The following is a 19,519-nucleotide window of genomic DNA, read 5'->3' on the forward strand; positions in this document are numbered from 1 at the left end:
TAATGTAGCCTTTGTGGTAGAAGTTTGCTTTACAGTCCAAAATAATCATCAATTGGCTTCAGAGTTTTATGAAAAATGAATGAATTTATCTGATTAAATAGTAAAGGCATGTTATCATTTGCCCACATGGGAGCTGGCGCCATTATAATGCTATCTGCTATCTCCACCATGTCTGTCTGGTTTTCCTTGACTTATTTCTCAACATTTTTTGCATCTGTAGTTGTATCTTAAAGTTCTCTTTTCCATTATTCCTTAGTAGCTTTTTGTTAGTCATTTAAAATACACTAAGGAGAAACAATTGATGAATTTGGCAGTGCAGAGAGAAAGTTCTTTGATACCTGTTGATCCAAATATAAGCATCTACCTCTGTATCTGTAATGAAAAGGACATGATGCCTGCAAAATGTTTTGGCATCAGATTGCTTTCACCAATTATCTTTGGCATTATGTAAGTACTTTTCCATAGTCATGATTTGGGACTAGCAAACCACTCTGAAGAAGGTGGTTATATGGACACATCCAGATTAGCTAGGGAATTATACAACATGATCTTTCTTTTCCACTCAATTTGTCTGCTAATATTTTTTTTTTTCCTAAATGGTGGTATATGCTTCTTTATTCTCACAAGTGTATCCCATATCACATATACATACCACTCCATGTCAGGAAGATACTCTGCACACAGAAAAGGCAGAAAGGTAAGTTACTCCAACTGTGGTGAAAAAGCACAATCTTCAGAAGGTATGTATTGACTTTTCCGTCACTGACCAGTTCATCTCTGGCATCCAGGGCCAGGAATTATTTTATGGTAAAATTCAACTCAGGCTCCTTCCAGTTGTCTATGATCATTTCTGATTTTTTCATGAGCAGATTGTATCTCAGTCCAGAATGAGGACTATAGCTTTATCTGACTTGGACAATTTTTTGATATATAATGAAGGACTAGATCTAGTAGGATTGGGAAAAGTCATATTTCTTTTGTGGCAGCAGCTTCTCATCCTTCAAAAATGTTTCTAAGATATTCAGGATTAGGGTGATATATTTTGGGTTTTATTCTGTAAATAGTGCAGTTGACTCTTTTGATTGTAGAAGAACCTCTGAGCCCAAAGGACTAAAATAATCTATTTGGTTAGTCCTTTCTTGAAGAATGGACTAGCGCTTCTATAACTGGATAGCTATATGGAAATGAAAGCAAGTACATTTTAATTACAGAATGTATAGAGATATATATTGAATTTAGATATACAGGATGTGACTGTTAATCCAGACATAAACTTTTAATGAAACTCAACCAAATATGTAAAAATGGTAGGTTCTTTAAAATTGTTACAGTGGATATCCCTGTATAGAATGATTGCCATTCAAAGTATATGGGGGAAAGTTCTCTTTTGAAATTAGCATCAGAGCAGTTTTTTTTTTTTTAATCTAGAAAATTGCCTCACTACTTTATATCATAGACTATTCTTTTCTGTATCAACCTTGATCCTTACAGTTGCAATTTGCTAATTTATCCCACAAACATCTTCAAAATGAAGTTACCTATCTGATGTTTATATGCCTACTTATGTAGCAAACTCTTGGTAGCTTAGCCTGCATCGGGAGTTGAGAGTTAACCCTCATGTCACCAGTAGAGTTGAATAAGACTTGTGGTTATTATTGGCAAAGGCCGCGTGGAAAAATTGCAAAGAAAGGAGAAAGGGGAAAACAAGTTAATGGAAGAGAAAGAAGGATGAAGTGGCAGGAATAGAAAGAAAGGTAGGAATTGAGTTTTACATGGAAGAGTAGAGATGCCATTAGTAATTGCTTTGGTGACATGCATCACCTGCCTTTGACTTAAATAACAGAAATGGGGCAATGCATTGTAAGGGAAAGCTATAGCCACCAAGGAAATCTGGTTTTTACCCAATTCTTGGGAATAGAATGCTCTATAAAATGTTGCATATCTCTAGCTTGTGTCATATTCTTTAAAATGCTGTTATAAGACTACGTGAATTGGCTAGAAATGCAGTCTGATTGCAAACGGTATTTTTTTGGGTGGGAACCCTGTTCTATAGAATGTTGCATATATCTAATGTATATCATATTCTTTAAAAAGCTGTCATATTACCTTGTGAATTTGTTAGAAATTCAGTCTAATTATAAAAGGTATTTTTTGGAGGGGGATCTTGTTTTGGATATTTCATTTACATAGGTGTTTCTTGGGACAGCAGATTGATCTTCAATGAAAGTGAAAACATCTCAATTTATAGCTGTAAATCCTAAAATAGAGAGTTGTTGAATAGGGAGCTGGCTAGGTTTTGATATTTTTCAAAATAAAGTGCACAGTTCATAATGTGTAGAGAAGTTCATTATATATTGCAGAGCTCTGCATTTTAAGGTCTTCCTCACTTCTTCTAGCACTGGTTCTGTCACTTAAGACATTTTTTTTTTCCTTGCCTGTTTGCCATATTTGGTATTTGTGTGGAAGTTTAAGGTGTCATCACACAGATTTTGCGTTCATGAGTAGAATGTCCATTTAAAACTTGCATCTCATTTAGTATGAGTAGACCAAGATTGGATGATTTTTCACTTTATTCCATCATTCCTTGTGAAAGCAAGGTGGGTTGATGGAGACAGTAAGGTGAATTTCACATTCACTCTGTAAAGATAGCTTTGCACAGCTAGCTGACATGGTGGTTGTGAGGGTGTGACACACTTTCTGGCTGTAGTTCTGTTTCTGCATTCTTTCCGGCTGATTACCATGTGTAAGAATGACTCCCTTGTAGTGAATAGAAAACAAGAATCACCTTATTGGAAACCCAGGTATAACTGATTTACTAATTACCTTGTTGTTGTTGGGTGCCTGGAGTTGGTTCCGACTCATAGCAATCCTATGTACAGCGGAACGAAACACTGCCCTGTCCTGTGCCATCATCACGACTGTTGCTATGTTTGAGCGCATTGTTGCAGCTACTGTGTCTGTCCATCTCATTGAGGGTCTTCCTCTTTTTTGATGACCCCCTACCTTACCAAGCACAATATCCTTCACCAGGGACTGGTCCTTCCTGATAATATGTCCAAAATACATAAGATGAAGTCTCGCCACCCTCGCTTCTAAGGAGCAGTCTGGCTGTACTTCTTCCAAGACAGATTTGTTGAATCTTCTGGCGGTCCATGGAATATTCAATATTCTTGGCCAACACCACTAATTGCCTTACAAAGTTTTAAGACATGACCTTCTACCATTTCATGTAATGATAAAATCATTGGTGGTAAATGGTAAATCATTCTTTACTTTAGGTTAACTTTTAGCGCCTTTTTGAAACCACGATGAACCTAACCATCCCAGATGCAGTGTTGAGTTAGCGTAGGATCCAATAAGATCTACAGAAAGACAGACAAGTAACGTTCTCCAAAGATGATCTTCAGTACCTCTAAAAAATTTGAAACAGAGGATTGACTTCCCAGAGGATAAACATCACCTGAAAGCCAACGTATGGCACCTGTTGCATTTTAAGAACAATAACAACAAATGGAACTTTAAAGCGTTCTTGTAAGAATATTCGTATTGGATATTGAGACCTTACTGGCATTTTAGATCAGGACTGAGAGCCTGGACAACTCCAGCACGTCATAGCCATTACACTATCGGGAATTCAGAATCCATTCTTGGTGTAGTGTGGCAGCACCACTCCCTTTGGCAACCTGCTGTTGTATTCCTCTCTTCTTCACCACATCACAGGATGCTACAAAGAAACCCGATTCACATGCACACACCCACACATCTATACAAGGATTGTCCTTTTTAGGGACTTTTTGAAAATAGTAATTTTAAACATCTCAGATCTACAGTTGACTGGAGCCCTAGTGGTGCAGTGGTTAAGAGCTCAGCTGCTAACCCAAAAATCAGCAGTTCAAATTCACCAGCTGCTCCTCAGAAACTCTATGGGGCAGCTCTACTTTGTCCTGTAGGGCCGCTGTGAGTAAGAATCGACACGATGGCAGTGGGTTTTGGTTTGGGTATCTGTATTTGCCACCGTTGTTATATTTGCCAATGGACTGCTTTGAGATGCATACAATTCTGGGTTCTTGTTACTAGTGTTGTGCCCTGCAGAAGTAAATGTGGAACAGTCTGGGGCATGTTAAGTATTTAACACACCTCAAGTTCTCGGGTTTAGGAAATGGATGTTATAATAGCTTTGTGGGGGTGAAGAGAGGGGAATAAATGTGGATCCTTAGCCCATCGTCACAGCCTGATACCAAGTGCTACATTGCTAGTCATACATTGTGGGCTACTTGTTGGAGAAATTGCTAGGTTCACACTGGCATGTGATAATAAATGTTCTTTGCTTTCAACAAATCAATACGAAGCAGCTGTGGATCGTGTAGACAGTGGAGTGTGAAGCACCTTTTCAGGCAGTTTTTTGCTGGAGTGGCTGTTAAGCTGCACTGTTGGCTATTGATTGACCTTTTGCTTTTTATTTATTGTGTGGGTTTATTTATTTTTTTAAGGTAGGTTGGCGTATTGATTAAATCTGTTAAAAACACATTTCCCATTCAGGCTTCAGAAATAAATAAATAATATATGTATTACTTAGTATACAAACAAGGGGACAAGCTTGTATACACTAATTCTGTCTCTTGGCTAAGTATAGGTACACAGGCATTACATTATGAGCCTGTGTTATTATTTGTATAGCAATAATTTCCAAGGATGTCGGACTACAGTATCTTTTCAGTTATGTGTTTGTATTCCAGTTCTGTTTTCCCCACCCCTGCTTGTCCAGCAAATAGGCCAAATTTGAGAAGTTTACTTGTAAGACAGCTGTTTGCTGCTTAGAACACACTCTGTCGTTGTTATTAATTTCCATCGGGTCAGCTCCAACTCATGGTTACCTTTATGTAAAACAGAACAAAACATTGCCCGGTCCTGTGCCATCTTCGTGATCATTGGTATGTTTGAGTCCATCGTTGGCACTATTGTGTCAATTCATCTTATTGAGGGCCTCCTTCATTTTCACTGACTCTCTGCTTTACCAAACATGATGTCCTTTCCTAGCAATTGCTTTTTCCTGACGAAGTGTACCAACTCAGTGAGCCACAATGTTGCCATCCTTGCGTCTAAGGAGCACTCTGGTTGTACATATTCTAAGAATTATTTGTTTATTCTTCTGGAAGATCATGGCTAGGGGTGGATTAACCAGTAAGCAAGGTACATAGGGCCTATTTGTGCTTACTTACCAATCTGTAGTGCACAATTTCACATGAGTTTTACCACATCAAAGATGTTTGGAAAAACAGGTGAAGTTGTGCACTACAGATTAGTAAGTAAGCACAAGTAAGCCCACGCATACCTTACTTATTGGGTAATCTGTCCCTGACCATATTGTATTCAATGTTCTTCACCATCACCATAATTCAAATGTGTCAATTCTTTTGTCTTCTTTTTCATTTTCCAGCTTTTGCATACATATGAGGTGACTGAAATTACTATGGTTTGGGTCAGGCACACCATAGTCATCAAAGTGACATCTCTGCTTTTTAAAACTTTGCAGAGGTCTTTTCTAGCAGATTTGCTCAGTGCAGTACGTCCTTTGATTTCTTGACTGATGCTTCCATGGATGTTGAATGAAATTATTGGCAACTTTAATTTTTTCTCCATTTATTGCGATGTTGTTTATAGGTCTAGTTGTATAGATTTTCATATTCTTCATGTTCAGGTAGAATCCATCCTGAAGGCTGTAGTCTTTAATCTTCATCAGTAAGTACTTTAAGTTGTCTTTATTTTTGCCAAGCAAAGTTGTTTCATCTTCGTATCGCAGGTTGTTAATGAGTCTTTCTCCAAACCTCATGTTGCATTCTTCTTCATATAGTCCAGATTCTTGGCTTATTTGTTCAGCATACAGACTTAATGGGTAAGGTGAAATAATACAATGCTTTCACACACATTTCCCAGTTTTAAACCATACAGTGTCCCCTTGTTCTGTTCGAAAGACTACCTCTTGATCCATGTACAGTTTCCACATGAACACCCTCCACCATTTGTTTATTCATTCACTCAGCAGATATTTCTTATTTGAAGATATGATAATAAATAAGATAAAGTCTTGCCCTTAAAGACATTACAATATAATGGACATGTGAAGGTGTGCCAATAGAAATATGTACAGGATATAGTGAGAATGCATAAAGTGGAGGGAAGTCAACTTTCCCTTGAGTTAAGACTGTAAAGAAGAGCAGCTGCTATTAGGAAATTTTTTTAAATTGGAGAATGAGTCTTTAAAATTTTATAAGTGGTTCCTAAGGAGACATGGTCTAAAGGAAATAGGAAAGGAGAGGCAGCATTTCAGCAAGCAGAAAAAAATATGTTATATCCACTGTTTACATTCTAGCTATTTCCTTCAAATCTTTATTGCAAGTATTTATATGACTAAGATCACACTCTGTTTAAAATTTGTGTCCTGTGTGTTTTGTGTAACATTGGGTGAAAGTCATTTTCCATAATATGGGAAAAAAAAATGGTCGGATTTCCTAATCTTCTTCAGTAGAATGCACATTATGGTGGTGAGTTCTTGGGGAGGAATTCCCCAGGTTGAATCTTTTGCTGGATCCTGGTTATAGGCCTAATAGGGCCTTAATCTTCTTTTATTTCATTGAACCATTAGTGGATATTGATCTTGAAAATTTACTTGTAATGAACCAAATTTTTAAAATGATCATTTTTAAAGTATATAACTTATTAATTATAAAAGATATTATAACATCATCATTAAATTAATTGGCTTTAGAATCAAACTCAGAATGCCATTCCTAATTCTTTCTAATGTTGTAAAATTGAATTATTCACATAGCCTCTTGAAACTCTGGTATAGAACAAAGTGTATATAATTAGTACTTAATAAATACGAGTAGTGGTAGTTATTATTATAACTAATAAAGAATACTTGACATTTATCAAGACCTAATCATGTTTCTAATGCTCTACTAGGACAATTTAAAGGTATCGTCCCTTTAATCATTCCAACATTCTTAAGAAATACATACTACTTTTGTCCTGATTTTAACAATGAGATAACCTAGGTCACATAGTTAGGAAGTAGCTGAGTAACGAGTACCTTGTCACAAAAACTCACGTTCTTAAAAGATTTACTTCTATGTCATCATTAGTAAAAATACAGTGAAACCTGTGAGAGCTGGAACTCGACAGGACTGCTTTGTTTTTCCAGGTCTCACAAGTTTTCTGCCTTTGACAGGGTGCAGTCACAACTTTTCTATCACTTGTTTTAGTGGAAAATATTGTATTTTCCTTCTCTGACAGGTTTCTGCCCTACACAGGTTCTGGCTTATGCAGGTTTTACGGTAATAATAGATTAGTATCTGTACTACTTACTAGACTAGAGTGTTTAATTCTAGGCGGTCGGGTCTTCACAGAAAACCAAATTGCATAAGAATATAGGGCTGGAAAAGGGAAGCTTTGTGTTCTTGGTTCTTAATTTTATCTTATTCTGGCATTCTGAACACTAGGTATTTCTGTTTTAATACTCAGATGAGGCCATTCGAATATTTTTTTCTGATTAACTGTGTTAGAAAAGAGAACAATAGGAGCTATCCCTCTCTTTGCCCCTGGCTATTTATGTTTTCATTCCCTGTTGACTCAGACCTTTTGATTTCCATGTGTTTATTATATTGCTTTTCCAATATACGTCATATAGGATAGTGCATGAGAACACTGACGTAGAGTGGGATGACTTGTGTTCACATCTTGACTATGTCCCTTAACAACTGTGTTACCCCAGACAAGTTAATTCCTCTATGTATCTAAATTGGGGGTAATTACAGGTCATATCTTATAAGGTTGTTGTAGAAAGTGAGTTGATAATTGTGAAGTTTTAGGACATGGCACATATTGGCCCCTAGAGAACTGTGGGCTACTCTGTGAGTGCAATTTTGAAAAAATTAAAAACATGACTCATATAAACAGTTTTCAAAAAGCTAAAAACATAACTCTGATACAAATATAGAGTGAACATGTGTCAAATGTACTTCTTAATAAGGGAAACTGCAAGATGATAAAATTCATACAGAGAATATTTGAGGAGCTAGATATTTATAGGCATTAAAACGAATATTAGAATACAAATTTAGGTTAGATATAAAACTGGTTAATGTCCCACAGGGCAAAAATACCTTAACCTTTAGTGTTATCTTTTCTACTGAACCAAATCTACAAGTTAACATGTCACCTCACAGAGCCCAGACCCTAATTAACAGTAAATAGCAACATCAAACACAGGTACAATTTCCTATGGAATTAAATATTCCATGGATAGACCTATTAAACAATGCCCCTCCCTATATGATAGTGAAAGGACTCTCCTTTAGCCTTTTTTCTACATTTTGGGTAATTTTTATTAACACTATCACTATCGACTCAATTCCATTGTTTTTTTAACCTTGAATGTCTCTCTTGTACACAATTATCTTTTATTTTTTCACCACAAAACTGTGTATCAATCACTGTGCTGAATTTGCTATGCCGTTTTGTCATTTAGACCTCATGAGGACTCTAGGAAGTATAAACTCTCCTTATCCCAGTTTTACAGATGAAGGAGGCAAGAAGAAGAGAAAGGATTTGCACAAGGTCAAAAACTGTTAGGTGAGGGGACAAAGATGCAGTTATGTTTGTCTTACTGCAAAGGCTGGGCTCTTGACTGTGGATGCCTTCTAATATCTTAAGGAAAGCTTCTTAATGAAAACGCATCTGAATACATAGGAATGTAGATCTACTTAGCCACATAAATGCTTATTACTTTTGTTAGCCTCAATTGCAGCTTATTACTTTTTTTTTTAAGTGATATCCAGTGTCTACACTGCTATATAGAGGGCCCGTACCTTTCAGTTTTTACTTTGTTCATTTTAAATAAGGGCATCATTAGGACTGATCAGCTCAAGTAATAAGAACAGAAGTTCCTTTAAGCAGGTGCCATTTGGTAAGTTTGGAAGATCTGGGCAGGTGGGAGGCTGAGTCCAAAGAAGTCAGCAAAGCTGGGAGGAGCAGAATGGGACCATGATAGACATGAACTGGAGGGTCAGACAGATATAAATGACACACTCATGAGCAGGCAGCACCAAAGGTAAAGTCCACAGTTGTTTCCTTGCACCTGTTTTTTTTTTCTTTTCTTTTTTTTTTAAATTCTTGAGCCCACAGATAAGCAATGTGGGAGGCCAGATAATGGAAACTAAACCCAAGGTCTTCCGCAAGGAAGGATTAAGGAGTGGTACTCTTGGGATCTAGTTTCGTAGATGTGGATTAGCTTTTTCCCATGGGAACAACTGTTGTCAGTAAGTTTCCCTGATTTGATTTTGACTTTCCTTAAGCTATAATGGAAGTTCCTGAATGGTGCAAACAGTTAACGTACTTGGCTGCTAACCGAAAGATTAGAGGTTTGAGTCTATCCGGAGTCGCCTCAGAAGCGAGGCGTGGAGATCTGCTTCCAAAAAACAAGCTGTTGAAAACCCTGTGGAGCACAGTTTACTCTGATACACATGAGGACACCATGAGTTGAAATCAACTTGACAGCAGCTGATTACTGGTTAAGCTATACTAACTGCTTATATTAATACACATGTGGTACTAAACAGGACTACTTACAACTTTTGTCTTATACAACTCTCTATGAAAATGAACTGGGACTCATAGGTAAACCATTGATACCTACAAATTCTAGGAGATACCTGCATCTATGGTTGCTTGCCAAAAGTGAAGAGGACTTGAAGCACTTACTCATGAAGATCAAAGACCACAACCTTCAGTATGGATTGTACCTCAACATGAAAAAACAAAAATCCGCACAACTGGACCAATAAGCAACATCATGATAAATGGAGAAAATATTGAAGCTGTTAAGGATTTCATTTTATGTGGATCCACAATTAATGCCCATGGAAGCAGCAGTCAGGAAATCAAATGACATATTACACTGGGCAAATCTGCTGCAAAAGACCCCTTTAAAGTGTCAAAAAGCAAAGATGTCACTTTGAAGACTGAGATGTGCCTGACCCAAGCCATGATATTTTCAGTCACCTCATATGCATGTGAAAGTGGGGCAGTTAGTAAGGAAGAATGAAGAAGAGTTGATGCCTTTGAATCATGGTGTTGGTGAAGAATGTTGAATATACCATGGACTACTAGAAGAACGAACAAACCTGTCGTGGAAGAAGTACAGCCAGAATGCTCTTTAGAAGCGAGGATGGCAAGATTTCATCTCATGTACTTTGGACATGTTATCAGGAGGTACTAGTCCCTGGAGAAGGACATCATGCGTGGCAAAGTAGAGGGTCAGTGAAAAAGAGAAGGACCTTCAACAAAATGGATTGGCACAGTGGCTGCTGCAAGAATGAGCTTGTCTTAGGCTCGGTTCTCTACAGAAGCAAAATCAGTAGAAGTGTATATATATGTGTATATATAGAGAGAGAGAAAGAGAGATTTATGTCAAGGAAATGGCTCACGTGGTTGTAGAGGCTGAAAAGTCCTAAATCTGTGGGTCAGACTGGAGGCTTCTCCTGAGTCACCTAGCTTCAGGGGCTGGCAAACCCAAGATTGGCAGGTCAGAGAGCAGGCCTATGGCTCACAGGCTGTGGAGGCTGACAAATCCCAAAATCTGCAGTTAAGATGGCTGGCCACTGGCTCAGAGGCTGCAGAGGCTAACGAATCCCAAGATCAGCAGGTAAGCTGCTAGCTCAAGTCTCAAAAACTGGAGGTCAGATGCCGGAGCCAGAGCGAGCTAAAGCCAGCGAGCTTTGCCAGAAAGTCCGCATATATTGAATGCAGTCCACACCCCCAAGAAAACTCCCTTTCATCTGATTGGCTGCTCATAGCAGATCTCATCATGAGATGATTACATCATTACATAGCTGCCAAACTGCATCATAAGTGCAAACTACTGAGAATCATGGCCCAGCCAAGTTGACACAGAACCTTAACTATCACAGGGTTCAAACACAGCAATGATTGTGAGGGTGGTGCAGGATAGGGCAGTGTTTGTTTTGTTGTATACAGGGTCACTATGAGTCAGAACCGACTCTACGGCAACTAATAACAACAACAACAACAACAACAACGACGGTTTAAGGGAGAACAGTCTCTACAATTCATAAACCTGTTCTTTGGCAAGGCTTATTACGAGTTGTTGAAATTTGTGGCCTCACTAATTTCATTTCAGCCATCTTCAGCATGCTGCATTTGTAGACCATTTTTATTGCTTATGTTTGATTATAGCCATTTATTTCTAGTGTGCTTGGCTGGTTACTTACTGATAGTGATGGCAATAATCTACTGAGAGCCTATTGGTTCACAGAATATAATTTTTATATTACCTTGTTAGTCACATATAGTACAATTTTAATGTATTTTTGAATATAGGCTTGTCATTTCCTACATTATTTCCATATCTAAAGTCAAAGATGATACAAACTAATTTATCTTGTCCTGTAAAATAGAGCTAATAAATAAAACTTGGTTTCCTTCCCTCATTTTTCTCCCTTACCTATTTACCTATTTTTTTAGGAGGGGCATTTTTTATTAAGGTAAAATTCACATTCAGCAAAATCAGATCTTATGTACATTATGACAAAGGTTTATACTTATGTAACCAACACCTCAATTAAGACAGAGAACAGTTCCATCTTTCCAGAAAGTTCCTTTGTGGCCCTTCTAATCAGTCCGACTCCTTGCTAAGGCCACCACTGTTCTAATTTTTATCAACATACATTAGTTTTCCCTGTTATTAAATATGTATAATGGAATCATACAGTCTGTGCTCTTTTATGTCTGTTTTCTCTATCCCTGCATGTGTTTTTAAGATTCCATGCTGTGTTTATATTCTAGCTTCCCTGCTGTCTTCTGCCTCTCAGCTCCATCTCCTCAACTCAGGGAGTCTCATGGCCTTCACCTCGGTTCCCCCTCCCTGCTCCACGGTGCAGAAATTCCCTCAAAGCAGTGAGCTGGGGCTATCTTAGTTTTCGCCTTGTTTCTTTTATCTCTCTCAGGAATCACTGTCCTTCTTTGCCTGGCATCTAGTGCCTTATAAATCATGATTTCACATGGTCTGTCCCTTTTCTTAGTTGCTTCAGGTCAGATTGTAAATCCATCTAAGATGAGGCAACCTCTGTTACTCCATTGAGGCTGGAAGCAGACATCAGCCTGTTTCTTTTTAATTGACTTCAACTTTACACTTTGAGATTTGGGTGGGGTGAAGATGTGCTTTACGCCAAAACCTCAAGGGATGATTTGAGGCTTTTGCATAAGTCCAGGAATGGCCCTGGCAATGTGGAACATTCTGGGACCTGTTTTTGTGGACCATTATTCAACTCCAGTTACAGGCCTTGTGTAGTTAATGAAAATGTTGCAAGAAGCTGCACAAAGCTAGTTAAATACCTGTGAGTGTGTCTCCATCAAGCGTGTCTTCATTTGAGCTTTTGTTTTGAGGTCCTCATTGTATTTTCCCACCAGTCCCTCTGACAACACCTGATTAAGCTCGGTGGGTACAGGAATTGATTTGGCCCATGAACTAGCTGTTCTTATTATTTCCTTTACCTGGAATTGTAGTTTGCTTTCTCACCTATCTTTATCCTGTGGATCTTTGGTGCCTGAAGTCTCTTTGCCAAATGAAATTAACAAATGTTTTCAAACAAAAAAATTGGAGACTTCAGGAAAATAGATGTGTTTCTATGCCGGGTAGTATTTTGGCCGTTGACTGTCCCTATTTTGATCTCTAGACCCTGGTCTGCACTTATTATGTTGCTACATTGTCTGCAAAAAAAATTGACCTTGAATGAGACCTTGCATTGCTATGCTTTTTAGTTTTGACTTTTTTGTTGGCTTTTTTTTTTTTTTTTGATAATGAAAATTATGCATTCTCACTGTTGAAAATCTAGAACATGCATAAAAGTACAAAGCAGTAGAGGAAAAATACCCCCATAATTTTTATTAACTTTTAACATGACCTTATTTTAGAATAGGAGCCCTGGTGGTGCAGTGGTTAAAGCTCTCGGCTGCTAACCAAAAGGTCCCCAGTTCAAACCCACCAGCTGCTCCACTGGAGAAAGATGTGACAGTCTGCTTCTGTAAGGATTTACAGCCTTGGAAACCCTATGGGGCAGTTCTACTCTGTCCTACAGAGTCTCTGTGAGTCGGAATCAACTCGACAACAGTGGGATTGGTGAGTTCGGTATTTTAGAATATGCGTGATGTCAAGCACATAATAGATATTCAAAATATATTTGTTGAATAAATGGCTGAGCCTTTTATATTTTCAAAGTCTGAGTTGTACAAAGGTTTGAGTGTTCTTCTTTATGAAATGAATAGCATTTATGCAAGGACTGGGTGTTTTCTTGCCAGAAGGAATGTTTTTAGCCATGCAGGAATTATAATGAATATCCCAACATGCAATTTTCTTTTTCAGATGAAAAATGGAAATGTCAAGATGTTTTCATTTCTTTTCTCTCTTGCCTTCCTATCATCTCATAGAAAGACTTGCAATTTCTGAACAGTGCTAAATACATGCATCTATATATATGTGAAATGGTTTTGTAGTGGGTGTGGTTGGAGGGAAAAGGCCCTTATAAAGTATAAAAAAACAAACCCATCGCCATTGAGTCGATTCCAACTCATAGCGAGCCTATAGGATAGAGTAGAACTGCCCCACAGAGTTTCCACGGAGCAGCTGGTGGGTTTGAACTGCCAACCTTCTGGTTAGCAGCCGCAGCTCACCATAGCTCTTAACTACTGCACCAGGCCTTCTTATAAGCTATAGTGTGGTGCAGACAGTTGATATGTTGGCTACTAATTGAAAGATTGGATGTTTGAGTCCATCCAGAGAGAGGTGCCTCAAAAGAAAGGCCTAGCAATCTACTTCTGAAACATCAGCCATTGAAAACCCTATAGAGCACAGTTCTACGCTGACACATTTGGAGTCTCCATGAGTTGGAATTGACTTGATGACAACTGGTGAGGTATCGTGGGAAAAGAGCCTCTTGGGTCCCAAACTTTTTTTTTTCCTGTGCCACTCTCATCCAAAGTGAAGTTGTGGTGTATTTCACATGATGAGAGTTCTCATAAGGGTCTGTATTCTGAAAAATGTAAAATATAGAGGTACCTTTATTTTCTTATACCCTGACTTGCAGAATTTTTCTAACTGTGCAGGAGAATTCAGCCAATGCCTGTAACTCTGAAACAACTCTTGGGAGCATTGGTAAGAAACAATAGCATCTGACTCTAGGCATGGTTTCTTAGTAAAGCCACTGGATGCTCTTTGGAATCAGCCCTCATTGATCTAGAATTGCAGTTTTACCCAGGTATGGTTATATGAGTAAAACTAACTGCAAGTTATGCAAGTAAAAATGAGTTGTTGTTGTTGTTAGGTGCTGTCGAGTCGGTTCTCACTCACAGAAACCCTATATACAACAGAAACAAACACTGCCCGGTCCTACGCTATCCTCACTGTTGTTACACTTGAGCCCATTGTTGCAGCCACTGTGTCAATCCATCTTGTTGAGGGTCTTCCTCTTTTTTGCTGACCCTCTATTCTACCAAGCATGATGTCCTTCTCCAGGGACTGGTCCCTCCTGATAACCTGTCCAAAGTGTGTGAGACCAAGTCTCACTCACTATCCTCGCTTCTAAGGAGTATTCTGGCTGTACTCCTTCCAAGACAGATTTGTTCATTCTTCTGGCAGTCCATGGTACATTCAGTATTCTTCACCAACATCATAATTCAAAGGTATCAATTCTTCTTTGGTCTTTCTTATTCATGGTGCAGCTTTCACATGTATATGAGGTGACTGAAAACATCATGGCTTAGGTCAGGCACACCTTTGTCCTTGAAGTGACATCTTTGCTTTTTAACACTTTAAAGAGATCTTTTATGTATGTATGTACAGATTATTGTTTACCATCAAGTAGATTCTGACTCATATCGACCCTATATGACACAGTTAAATGCTCCACAGGGTTTTCTTAGCTGTAACCTAGGCAGTTGCTGGGTCTTTTCTCCTAAGGAGTTGCTGGTGAGTTCAAACTGCTGACCTTTTGGTTAGCAACCAAGTGCTTAACCTTTGCGTCACCAGGGCTCCCTACGTATGTACATTGTATGAACAAATATAAATTTGCTTTAGTCCTCCCCCTACCCCTGTTGTTTAAAAATAATTTTGCTATCCAAATACTTTTGTTTCTGTGTCTTACAGAGTCATGCCTGAATTCTTGGTAGCGTCTCAGTCAATGAGCAAGAAGTCATATTTCTGTAATTGTGAAGGTGATGTGTCTGCTTGGGCCACAGATCAGATGATCTGTCTGCCTTTAGGATATTTGGCAGAAAGCTCCTTTAGCCCAACTGAGTCCTCATTTTGGGGGGTATAATATGATCTGTGAATAAGGATTTAGGCAGGGATGCATCAACTTGGATTTATTTATCCTACGAATAATCTTTCTCCTCTCTCAATTTAAAATTCCCTTATGACTACCCCATGCTGGCATTCAAATGTGACATCTAGTTAGGGTCACATCAGTGCCCTGGCACCGAGGGGTCTTTGGAGAAGGACCTGAATTTCAACACACATACCATTCACACATGCCTTTTGTCCTTGACTCATGAAAAATCCTGATAACAGAAGCAAAATGAAAGGAGTTTATTAAAACATATGAGTTCAGCCAAACAAACTCTCAGTGTTGGAAGAGACTTTATATTCCAGTTCTCACAACAGACCACATGTATTTTCAACATCTAACTTATTTAATTTGCATTTGGATTCATTTAGCATATTTTCCTATTTTATACAGTTTAATGAACAATAAACACAGTTATAACCAAATTTCACAGCTATTTCCCAGTGTGGGGTAACATTTTGCATTTAGTTATATTTGGTTTCCTAGGTAATATTTGATTGTGGCTATATTTCTAAAGCTGCATCTCTTGTCACATTGAATGTTTTGGTGGCAAATTCTTCAGACATAGAGCAAGGCAAGTAGGAGTAAGTTACTTTGAAACGCTATTGAAGGCAAGGTAATGAAAATCAGCTGGGCGACACAGGCTATGCTAAAAATGATTCTGCCTACTGTTTCCCTGGGCAGTTTTTGAGAACCCCATTATTTGGTTGCTGCCTTAGTTTCTTGGTGCTGCCGTAACTGAAATGCCACAAGTGGTGACTTTAACAAATAGAGATTTTCTCACAGTGAAGGAGGTTAGAAGTCCAGATTCAGGGTGCTGGTTCTAGGAGAAGGCTCTCTCTGTCTACTCCGGGGGAAGTCTTTATCTCAGCTTCTCTAGCTTCTTGACATTCCCTGACAATTGCCACAAGGCATGGCTCTTCCCCTTCGTTTGTGCTTGCTTTCTTCTGTGCCTAGTCTGTTCTTTCAAATCTCAAAAGTGATTTTGCTTTAAAACATACCTTCCATTGATATGGTCCATTAACATAACAAACAAAATCCTATTCCCAAATGGGATTACAACCACAGGTATAAGGGTTAGGGTTTACAACACATGTTTTTCCGGGACACAACTCCATTCGTAGTAGTTTTCTTTACTCTTATTTCTTCGAGCTCTTCTATGTACCAGTCTCAGATTAATCTCTCCAAAACACTGTTTTTGTCTTGCCACATCTCTGCTCGTAAGGCTTCAGTGTCGCCTTCTTAACTATTTCATGTGGTCTAAACCCTATACCTGGCTTTCAAGGTCTTCCATAATCTGCTTTTAAAAATCTGTATCTTGACTCATATTTCTTTTAATTTCCATGGCTACTGTACCCGCGAATAAGGCCAGTCTTCTCAAAGTCGCTAGAATAGTCTGTAATCATTCGGCCCCTGTGCCCTTGCAGCTGTAGTTACTCCTCTCTGGGAGGCTTCCCTCCTCTCCTCTTGCCTTTCTAATCTTATCCATCCTTTGGGGGCCAGGTCAAGCTTCGCCTATTCCTTGAAGTCGTCTCTGACCGTTTAGTCCACGTTGATCTTTCCTCCAAAATCTGAATGCATTTATGTTCAGAACTGAGACACAGTATGGCTCAGCATCTAAAGGTGGATTAATCTGCACTTGAGGGTGCAGTGGTTAAGAGCTATGGCTGCTAACCAAAAGGTCGACAGTTCGAATCCATCAGCCGCTCCTTGGAAACCCTATGGGGCAGTTCTACTCTGTCCTATAGCGTCGCTATGAGTTGGAATCAACTTTACGGCAACAGGTTTTTTCAGGGGGTAAAAACCATGTAGGTTCAAATCCTGATTCCTTTCCTTCCTGACTAGGTGTCCTTTCACATTAACTCAAGGTAACCTCAAAATATGTACCTTGTGGAAATCCTAGTTTTGTTAACAGGGTTAAAAATAATTTATGGTAAAATGGAGTATTAGACTAAGGAAAGAGTTTTGACTGGTCCCAGATAGCAGCTTACCTTGGGAATGTAAGACCTTCATTAAAGAATAATGTCACCAATAACTAAACAAATAGAATTTTGAATAGATTTATTGTTTCTTTTGCCTTCTATTTACCCTATTCCCTATTTTAATTATGTGTGGGATTAGATTATTCAAATAGCACTGATTTCATGCATATTCTAATTCATACATTTAAATATATTCTGAATTATAGGGCTGTATAATTCAACAAAAATCCTAAATAGGTTTCTGAGGACCTCCTTTCCTGTTAATATCCATATCCTTTTAAGGCACTGCTTCCACAGGCTCCCAGGAGCATGCTGAGGGATTTTGGTATCTTCAGTAATCTCTTGCTTTATTTGTGGTTCTTGCTTGGAATAGACCAGAATTACTGACAAGTGAATCTTTAGTTCTTGCTATTTTTAAGACAAGGAAATAAAACTACAATCTTTGCAGCTTCCATTATTACTGGAAAGCTCAATATATAGTCTCAAATTTGTAGATATTAATTCATTTTTAAATCCACTCATTTATAGCAGTAAGATATAACCGAATTTAGCTTTCACAGTGGGCTATTTACAGTAGATAATTTCACAGCCACCTCTCTCCAACTCTAAACTCCTTCAGCCTGAAGCTCTAAGGCCATCTGGGCTGCCTTTGTTGCTGATCTTTTTAACTTTGAACATGAAGCCAGGTCATGGAAGACGCATAGCCAACCTCTTGTTCCTTATTCACAGCAGAACTTTTCACAGAGAAAAACAAGGAACCATGGAGTTCCTGGTTTATTATCTGAGCTGCCTAATGTGCTAATTATTGCCTGCCATTGGAAGATGGCTGCATATTGATATCCAGTGGAGTTTAACTGAACAAGAAGCCTTGTCTCAGTAGCATTATTACATACCCATTACCCAGGAGTCCCCCATAATGGGCTGAGCTGCCAAACACTGGGGGATTAGACCAAAATCTTAATCGTGGCGATTTCAATAATCAGTTCCAAGGAGCAGAATGCTGTCAGTTCTTTGGAACCTATGAAGCGAATAGTGTTTGTGAGAAGGAAATGTGGTGAATGTGGTTGCTAACACGTGGGGAGAAGATTGGTGGCAAGGGGAATCTGAAAGAGAAATTTCAGCCATCTTAAGAACTGACACCTCTGAGAACAATTGTGCGGAAAATTTGAATTTCCAGACTCTATTTCTTCATGAGAATTTGGTTAGAGTATTTACTTAACAAAGATTTAAATTCATTTTAAAGTGGCTTCACATGGGAATGATTTTTCTCTTTGTAATCAGTTTATTATTCAGAGGGAAGTGTGATTTATTCAGTTGTGGGCCTTTGTACAGTAGATGTGTGTTTACATAAATAATGTTTATTTCTGATGACAAATATTTGATGCCAAGTAGGTAGCAGACCACAAATGATCAAGTAATTGCCATCACATGGGGACATCGTTTGCCTGCTAGGTTTTCCTCACGTGAATAAACTCCTTTCTATACCTCCAACATCTGTGCCTTAAAGAAAACCCGGATACAACATGTCTTAGTTACCTCGTGCCTCCCTAACAGAAATACCGCAAATGGGTAGCGTTAGAGAACGGAAATTTGTTTTCTCAAAGTCCAAGAGGTTAGAAGTCTGAATTCAGGACATGGCTCTAGGAGGAAGTACTTCTTTGTCTCTTTCAGCCTCTAGTAGCTGCCAGCAATCCTGGGAGTTCCTAGGCTTATAGATGCCTCTGCCTCCCTCCTCTGTCTTCCCCTTTCCCCTGCGTGTGTGTCTCGGTGTCTATTCTGGTCTTTTAAAACTCAGAAGTGACTAGGTTTATGATCCACACTACATTGGCATGACCGATTAACATAATAGAAGAAGAAGAGTGCTAGCAATGAGAATTTTAGTGTTATCCTTGACTTGAAAGAAAATTAGATTATAAGCTACAAGGAAGCACGGACGATCAATTATAATATCCAAGACGTTGATGAAGTGGCAGATTTTAAGAAATCTACTCTGTTTGCAACTTTAAAGCCTTGATTACTGTTCCTTTTAGCCTTAATTTTGGTTTTGATTTTTTTTTTTTAATCATTAAAAATGTCTCACATTAAATACTCCTTCTCTGGCACTGTTGCTCAAACGGT

At 38.6% G+C, this 19,519-nt stretch overlaps 1 protein-coding gene across 1 annotated transcript in view; it reads left to right on the top strand.

Annotated features, from left to right (window-relative positions):
- NRXN3 (neurexin 3) overlaps positions 1–19,519 on the top strand; it is a 1,723,724-nt gene that overhangs the window by 812,051 nt on the left and 892,154 nt on the right. The window contains exons 16-17 of the mRNA XM_023726412.1: positions 6,125–6,142; positions 19,083–19,100. Coding sequence (XP_023582180.1) covers positions 6,125–6,142; positions 19,083–19,100 — 36 coding nt within the window. The remainder of the gene's footprint in view (positions 1–6,124; positions 6,143–19,082; positions 19,101–19,519) is intronic.

The sequence above is a fragment of the Trichechus manatus genome, unplaced genomic scaffold (genome assembly GCF_000243295.1).
Source record: "Trichechus manatus latirostris isolate Lorelei unplaced genomic scaffold, TriManLat1.0 scaffold00010, whole genome shotgun sequence".
Taxonomy (NCBI): domain Eukaryota; kingdom Metazoa; phylum Chordata; class Mammalia; order Sirenia; family Trichechidae; genus Trichechus; species Trichechus manatus.